The 8,508-nt window shown below is 35.5% G+C and overlaps 1 protein-coding gene across 4 annotated transcripts; it reads left to right on the forward strand.

Annotated features, from left to right (window-relative positions):
- Positions 1 to 4,339, forward strand: LOC114307839 (pentatricopeptide repeat-containing protein At3g02490, mitochondrial). 4 transcript variants are annotated; one of them, XM_082897684.1, is made up of 2 exons: positions 1 to 2,342; positions 3,465 to 4,339. In XM_082897684.1, the coding sequence occupies exon 1, from the start codon at positions 343 to 345 to the stop codon at positions 2,296 to 2,298; it is 1,956 nt and encodes a 651-aa protein (XP_082753810.1). In that variant the 5' UTR covers positions 1 to 342; the 3' UTR covers positions 2,299 to 2,342; positions 3,465 to 4,339. The 4 variants fall into 4 exon arrangements, with proteins under 4 accessions (XP_082753810.1, XP_082753811.1, XP_028109072.2 ...); XM_082897685.1 differs by having other exon boundaries at positions 3,469 to 4,339; XM_028253271.2 differs by lacking the exon at positions 3,465 to 4,339 and adding an exon at positions 2,474 to 2,513.
- Positions 4,340 to 8,508: the final 4,169 nt, after the last annotated feature.

Below are 8,508 nucleotides of genomic sequence, written 5' to 3' on the forward strand. Positions count from 1 at the left end.
CAATTTTACAAATCGAATGCAGCCCAAAGTAGAGTCCATCCAATGAAACGCGGCATGGACCTGCTGCTCTTTTTTACTAATGACGCGAACGGAATTGCTTGATACAGTTGGTATAAAGAGTGGTACTAATGTTTATGCTTCTTTGTAGTTGTACATTATCCTGGAAATATCCAGTTATTCGCGTGATTCGAACTGTGTTGACTCTCTCTCTCTCTCTCTCTCTCTCTCTCTCTCCCTCTCCCTCTCCCTCTCCTTCTATTGAATTCATCCAAAACCCTAAAACCCTCCTTCCCCATCTGATCTACAGCAGGAACTCTCTCTCTCTCTCTCTAAACCCTAAAGATGAGGAATTATCCATTGCGTTTGGTTCTTCTCCGATGTCACTCTCGATCTCAACAATTTCATTTTTCCAGACACTTGTCTCACTTCCATTCACACCCAAGTTCGCTTCGCCATTTCTCTTCACTCATCCGCTCTCGCTCCCTCTTCGTTTCTCAGATTCCGGACTCCAAAAATCTCACATTTCGCTGCTTCTCTTCCTCCGAGCTCGCCATCCAACACAAAGACTCAGATCACGTACTCCTCTTGACCGATATCTTCTCTAAATCACAACCAACTAGCGATGAAATCAAGCTCCAGTTAGATTCCAACAACATCGTCATTACCCATGAGTTGGTATTGAAGGTTCTGCGAAGCCTCGACGCCACTCCTGATGTTGCTCGGAGGTTTTTCGATTGGGTTTCGGAGAGCCAAGGCGAGCGATTGAGCTCCAAATCGTATAATTTGATGCTGGGTATACTGGGTTCAAATGGGTATGTGAAGGAATTTTGGGATTTGGTTGGGATTATGAAGAAGAAAGGGTATGGGGTGATAAAGGGCGCACACGTTAGGGTTTTGGAGAAATTTGAGAAAGAAGGACTAGTTAGTGATGTGGAGAATTTGAAAGAATTGTATGCATCAGGATCAGTGGATAATTCGGCTGAGAAGGTGTGTTCGCGGGTTTGTAAGGTGATTAAGCGAGATGTGTGGGGAGATGAAGTCGAAAAATTGTTACGGGAATTGAAAATTGAGTATTCGAGTGATTTTGTTGTGATGGTTTTGGGAAATCTTACAACAGAAACAAACAAGGCATTGATATTTTTTCGGTGGATTCAGGAGAGCAATTTATTTAAGCATGATGAACGTACTTGTAATGCTATGCTTAGGGTTTTGGGAAGAGAGGACAGCATTGAAAAGTTCTGGAGGGTGGTGGATGAAATGAGGGCTGCCGGCTATGAAATGGGGGAGGAGACATATGTTGAGGTTTTGGGGCGGTTTATAAATAGGAAGATGATAAAGGATGCTGTGGATTTGTACGAGTTTGCGATGGGAGGTGCAAATAAGCCCTCGGTTCAGGATTGTGCGTTTCTTTTGAGGAAAATAGTGGTTAGCAAGGAGCTAGATATGGATTTGTTTCTGAAAGTTGTCAAGGCTTTTACTGAGGGTGGGAATGTGTTGACGGGTTCGACAGTGGATGCTGTTCTCAAGTCTTTAACCAGTGTTGGTAGATTTGGGGAATGCAATAAGATCTTGAAAGCGATGGAGGAAGGTGGTTTCTTACCTGGTGATACTTTGCAAAGTAAAATTGCCTTTCAGCTTAGTAGTAATGGGAAAAAGGAAGAAGCAAGCGAGTTTATGGATAATATGAGAGCCTCTGGGTGTATTCCACATTACAAAACATGGGCATCTTTAGTTGAAGGGCACTGTGTTGCTGGTGACCTTAATGAAGCTTCTGATTGTTTTCAGAGGATGGTTGAAAAAGTGGGGGCCTCTTGTGCTGGTTATGCTTTAGAATTGTTGGTTAACGCATATTGCCATAAGAACAGAGCAATCGATGTGTACGAACTTCTGACTGACATGGTCAATGAGAAAGAGTTAAAACCTTGGCATTCTACATACAAGGTATTAATAAGCAAGTTACTGGTTCAGGGAGGTTTTAAAGAAGCTTTGAACCTTTTGGGATTAATGAAAAATCAGGGTTTCCCACCTTTCTTGGATCCATTTATTGAGTATGTTTCAAAGACTGGAACTGCTGATGAAGCTATGACGTTTCTGAATGCGATGACTGTGAAGAGGTTTCCATCTACAGTCGTGTTTCTTCGAGTCTTTGAAGCGTATCTGAAGGCTGGAAGGCATAATGAAGCACACAATCTCCTTTCTAAATGCCCGCGGCACATTCGTAACCATGCTGATATTTTGAATCTCTTCTTTATCATGAAGTCTCAAGCTGCGACTGCTGCCACTTCTGTAGCTGCTTAGGATCAGATGGGTGTACATTGTATGCCATTTCTTCAAAAATTTTGGTATGAAACTTTTTCACTCTTCCTGTTTGGAGGAAAATCAACTTTATTTGCAACCATAAAGTTACAGTAATAAAAATTTATTGATTTTCTGATAAACGAATTTTTTCTTTTGTTGTTTGTGACATCTGAAGCAGTTGGTTAATGAGTAGACTTGACATATGATCAAAGAAATGAGCATGCTGTTGATTCATCTATGATTTCTTTGATGTTGTGACATCTGTAGTACTATACTATAGATTTGCTTTTCAATCAGCTGAAGCTTTAAAATCTGTATGGTAGTTCTTGATTAAGATTCATACAAGACAAACACCTTTGATAAAGTGCTGACTTGACTTTTAAAGCTTTTTTTATGAGGTATAGTTTTGCTGATCCTTCACTGTCTATGTTGCTTTCCTTGTATGGCCTTGTTCAACAATGCAATCTTAATGCTTGCCTTAAAAAAAATTTCCACTTTCGTAGTAAGACCTGTTTCTCAGGCCTTAGGATTTTTGGGTAGTCAGGTGACTGGCAGGGATTTCTTCAGCACTATTTGGGACTGACTTAGTGACTTTGAAATGTTTAGGGACTAGTCAGGGATTATGATCGTAGAAGTGCTGTGTACATATAGTCTCTAGAAATCAGCTGTAGCCTTCAATTAGTTTTCCAACTTAATTTCTGATTAATAGATTTAGTAGACATCTCTGAGTCTTAAATCTTAGATCTTACTTGTTTAACTTCTATGTTTTATTGTTCTTGGGGGAGTCATTCAATTCGATCTTGTAGATTGGATGTGAATGCCCGTTGAGGGTGGTGGTTTTTGCCTTCATTGTATATGCCTGTTTAATCAAAGCTTTGATGGGAAAGTGGCTATGAAGATACGCTGAGCAAGAAAGCAGTTACTTATAAAGAGGGGTGATTGAAGTTTGGAGTGGATGAAAGAGGAAGGACTTCTAAGGAGAGTCAAGAACTGTGTGGGGTGGGAGTGAGGTAAGCTATCAGAAGGGGATGGCCAGATTTTTTTAGCATGACAGGTTTGAGCTAGGAGATGATAGCAGGACTGTTGTTTTGTACCCCATTCTTACTACTGATAATTTGATCAAGAGAAGCTTCAAAATATCTAATAGATGTTGTATGTGTTGCAAGGCAGAGGCGATGGTGGATATTGGCTTCTCCGTTGTGATGTTGCCTAGGAGGCAAGGAGTTGTGGGACTAGTAGTTGCTCATTTTGGGGTTCAATGGGTGATGCCATATTCTGTGCAGAGTGTTTGGTAGTGGTGGCAGGTAAATGAGCAAGAGGAAAGATTGGATGGTGTGGTGGCTCCCCCATGTGCTATGTGGTGCTTCTGGAGAGAAAGAAAAAGACTATTTTGGAAGAGACAAAATTGGGAGTTGCATAGTTTTCACTTCTGATGTGAAGTTTTTTTTATATTTATTTTAATCCTCTCTTCTTTTTTCTTATGGGAGCTCAATTTTCTGCGTCAAGCCTTTATGATTCTTATGCTTTTTGTGCATGAGTATAAATTATAATCCTCTACTTACCAACAAAATTTTGCTATTTCTGTTGTTAGCGTTGCATCAATGAGACAGATAATTTTGTTGCCATTATTTTTTGTTTCCCCTCAATTTAATAGCCAGAAGTCCATCAAAGTATAGGTCAGATCCATTGCAGCAATTTGATAGCTTATTAACTTGCTGCTCTGCATTGGTGATTTTAATTTCTTGATAATTAGCCAGATGATTGCCATAAGGGTTTGTAGAAATCAAAAGAATGACTTCTAGTGGCCATTGGAGATCAGTTTGAAAATTTTAGGTGATGATGAGACTTTGCCTACTTGGACGTTAGTGCTTGTGCAATTTATCAAAACATGTATAATGGCTTATCTTACATGTGATTGGGAAAGTATTTCCTAGAATTACATTTCCGAACGCAGTGGTATCACTTAAGACATTTTTTCTTGAAGGTGCTTCTCAATGTTTCCTACTAGGTGATTTTTAGAAAAATAAAAAAATAATAAAAAGAATCTTTTTAAAATGTGCAAGAGATGGATCAAAAATGTACCTCACCAAGTACTGTAATGTTTGTTATTTTTGCTGTGTTATTTATTACGAAGATCCATATTCTGCATTTTTTCATTACATCAAATTCATATAAAAGTGCTATTCAGTGTGTTTTGTTTCAGTTTTCTGAATTCTGTTTTCTAAAAATTGAGTTTTTTTTTTGTTTTTTTGTTTTTAGTGAATATTTTTTAAATTTTAAGCATTTTTTTTTTAAACTTTTTTAGATACACCTTACTTAGATGTATCTAAATAGTAAAATATTTGTGAAAAATATTTTAAAAAATTAATAAATACACAAAAATACAAAAAATGTACTGAATTTTTTTTTTTTTTGGTATTTAGTGAATTTTTTTTAAAAAAATTTACAAATATTGTACTTTTCAAGTGTATTTATGTTTGGTGTGTCTAAAAATTAAAAAAAAAAATTACTTAGAATATTAAAAAAATTCATTGAAAACAAAAAAAAATACGGAAAATAAAAAAGTAGAATTTTTTGAAAGATGTTTTCTGAAAACCAAAATCAAACAAGCTGATTTTTATTTTATTTTATTGGTTTGTGATAATAACCCAAATTTACCTATTTGTATTTTGTATCATTTACATATGATAATCTCGAGTGTATTATTCTGTCAGAGTAAGGTGCAAGTTCAACTTCATATTTGTGTCGCTGCTTTTGAGTACTATTATTAGTTGGTTTGAGTCTTGGACATGTTAATGCTCCTGTTTATTTGTAAATCTTTGAGGTGTCGGAGCTGTCTTTATCACTGTCAAAATGCAGGTTAGAGTCTGTGTTACATGGACTCTTCAATTTCCCCCACAATACCCGTGTCCACCGGATATGACATGGATAAGGGTGTGGGATATGTGTCCGACGCTCGTACCCAATTTAGACACTCAGATCCTTTAATTTGTGACAATACATGAAGAAAAAGAAACTTGCATTTGTTAGTAAAGCAATATTTTTAGGCTCCCACATGAATTAGATATAGAAATTTCATATTTTTTTCTAAATCATATTTAATTTCTAATATATTTCTACATAATTTAAATCATCTCATCCGAGAATATTATATAATATACAATATATATGTGCATATGACGTGTCCCCGTATCCATATCTAATTTTGGATACATACCCCAAGATCCTAAGATTTAAATTTATGAAGGTCTGACGCTTGGATACACACCCACACCCGACACTCGTACCTGAGTCCATGTAACATAGGTTAGAGTTACAGATGGAGGTTTAATAGAGTGGTGAACTGATTAAACTGTTGATAGACACAAATATCATTAATATGTTTCCATTGTTCATAAATTACTTAATTATTTTTACAAATTTGTGGTGTGCTTGTGTATATTACCGTTTTTGATTTGTTGGAGCTGTTAGATCTCTGGTAGGTTATCAACTTCTGTGGTTTGTGCCCAGCTAGCACCATAAGTACAAGACCATGTTGCCTAGATGCGTTTGAGCTCTTTGTTTTAAAACCTTAAAGAAGAAAAAAGAGGGGAAAAAACCAAGTGCTTCCCCATGTGATCCAACCCCACTGCGTAAGCTCTTCTGTTCCTCCCAAACTCAAACCCCAGTATCTTTTTCTCTTACTTTTTTTTTGGTTGTGGGGACTATGGTGTTTCCTCTGGTCTCCTCTCACATTCAAAAATTTCAAGCACTTTCATTAGGCTTTTTGATCCAGCCCCACTGCATAAACTTATGTACCGCCAAACTCTAAACACATCTTTTTTTCTTCTTTTCTCTTCTTTTTGAAAAGGAAAAGGGGGAGGGGGATCTATGGTGCTTCCCCTGGTTTCCTCCCACATTTTCAAAATTTTCTTGCACTTTCCAAGTGCTAATGAATTTTCTTTGTCAGGGAGTGATTCTTAAAGCAAAAGCCTTTCAAGTCAAATGACATTGTATGATCCATTTCTTCTTTAAACCAGATGGATTTCTGATGATTGACTAATGAGCATTTGGAACAACAGTAAAAAAAAAAAAAAATTGGTTGGCCATGAAGTGGTTTTGACATTTTGCTAAATTCTTGATTTATGCCACGACATCACCATGGGTTTCCTCTTGGGTTTTGTAGGCTGAAGTGGGAGATCAAGTCCAGAGTCATATTATTTGCTGCATGGTGTTTTAGTTGGTTTATTTTGCTATTAGTTTTGGGATTTGATTAGAATTAAGGAGAATAAAGGATACAAGCAATTCCAATGCTGGATGCTGAGTTTATGTAGGAAGGGTTGGGTAATAATTAGGCAAACGTTCAGATTGGGGCATCTGCTTCTAATCTACTGATATTTGAGTCCAAAAAGTTGGCTCTAGGATCTGTAAGGTGATGAGACGAGAAAAAGGGGAGATGCCCTTGGCAAGTGTTTATGAGAAGTTTACGGCCTGTTTAGTAACCGTTTCGTTTTTAGTTTTCAGTTTATATTTACAAAAATTTTAAAAATTGTCATAAAAACTTGTTTGATAATTTTTTGGGTTTATAAATGGTTGTCTTAGTTTGTAAATTTGAGGAAAAAATGTAAACTGGTTTTTAAACAGAAATTTAAAAATTTGACTAAATTTTTTTTTTCAATTAATTTTTTTAATTACTTTTTTTGTCAATTATAATGTGTATGATCCCATTGTCATAAATAATAAATAATAAATATAAATATTTGTGGCCTGAACAAACATATTTTTTAGTTTATATTTTTAAAATTTTTCAAACATTTTGTTCAAACCAAATGCGTTTGTAATTTATGTTTTTCTAAAAATAAACAAAAATTAATTTATAAAATTTTTGTAAACATAAACTAAAAATGTAAACGTTACTAAACGCTACCTTAGTGTTTGTTGTGATTTGAAAAAAAGTTAACCTTGTGTATTAAATGCCTAGAATTTTTTATTTTTATCTTTTAATTCTTAATCTTCTAAGTTTTATTCTCAACTGGTTGGATTGTTTTTCCAATACTTACGGTTAAAGACCCAATCTTATATTATGTCCTAAATATCTAGAATTGAAATGTTGGACTGATAGATATTTTTAGAATGTTACGTCTGTTATTTATTTATTTATATTTAGGAGTCTTGTAGCCTGGTATACAATATGGCTAGGGTTTTCCCCCAAACATTGAAATTATGACTGCTCAATTGTTTTTCCATAAGCATTAGGAATTGTGTAGGATTGTTTATGGGACACAGAAAAAGGCTGCTTGAGTAATCCCATTTCATATTGTAGTTACTACACGCTTGCTTGATTAAAATGATTTTTGTTAGTTATCCAGCTAAATGCATTTGTGGTATCTGTACACTATTGGAGAAGTTTTTTATAAACCTAAAACATTTTATCAGCCATGTTTCTTTGACTCAGTCTGAAATTTGGGTACTGATTAAAGATCTATATTTTGTATAAAGACACAGACAACTGATACACTGAGAATCTCTGGTGATCTCTGGAATTTTCCACTCCAGGGATGGTCAGTGTTTGAAATATTGATTCAAAAGATTACGTCCTACTCTTTTTTCTTCTTTAATTTTTTAACAATGAACACAAAAGTCTAGAATTGAAGTGTGAAGTCTGCATCTACATTAAAGTTTGTGCCTGCCTTTGCTTTAAATCAAAGGTTGAGAATCCATTTACTTTCCCATGGTTGCAAACGTATTGCAGTTGGCGGTACAGATTGTAATTCCATATTTTGTGTCTTGTAAACAATTATTAGTCTTTATAAACGTAAATCAACTAACTAATGTTTGACAGCAAGTAGTTAGCTTGTCAAAACACATTTTTTTTTTTTTATTATTATTTTTTTAATATTAGTTAATAGTTTATTCAGCTTTCAAGTTAAAAGCTACACTCGTCTCCCATGCTTGCCAAAACTGATGCAGAATAACGTACGCATACATCTAACAAACACGTAGTGATGATAGTTTGTTAACACATTAGGCTTGTTACTGTGGTTTAATCTTTACTTTGTGTTCAGGATTGTCTTGACGAAAGTGGACTAAATTGGGTGCACTTTTTTTTCAAAATTTTTTAAATTGTGGATGAGACTGAGGTTTCCACAAACCTTGAGTGTTCAGCTGAATGCAGGGTTTGTATTTTGTTTTTTTGGTCCCGGGGAGTAGGAGAGGGAAGAGGGACCCTGG

The sequence above is a fragment of the Camellia sinensis genome, chromosome 1 (assembly GCF_055761805.1).
Source record: "Camellia sinensis isolate YWXY chromosome 1, ASM5576180v1, whole genome shotgun sequence".
NCBI classification, from domain to species: Eukaryota; Viridiplantae; Streptophyta; class Magnoliopsida; order Ericales; family Theaceae; genus Camellia; species Camellia sinensis.

What these genes read in the sequence shown, in the direction of transcription:
- LOC114307839 (XM_082897684.1), top strand. Translation starts at nt 343, where the DNA reads ATGAGGAATTATCCATTGCGTTTGGTTCTTCTCCGATGTCACTCTCGA.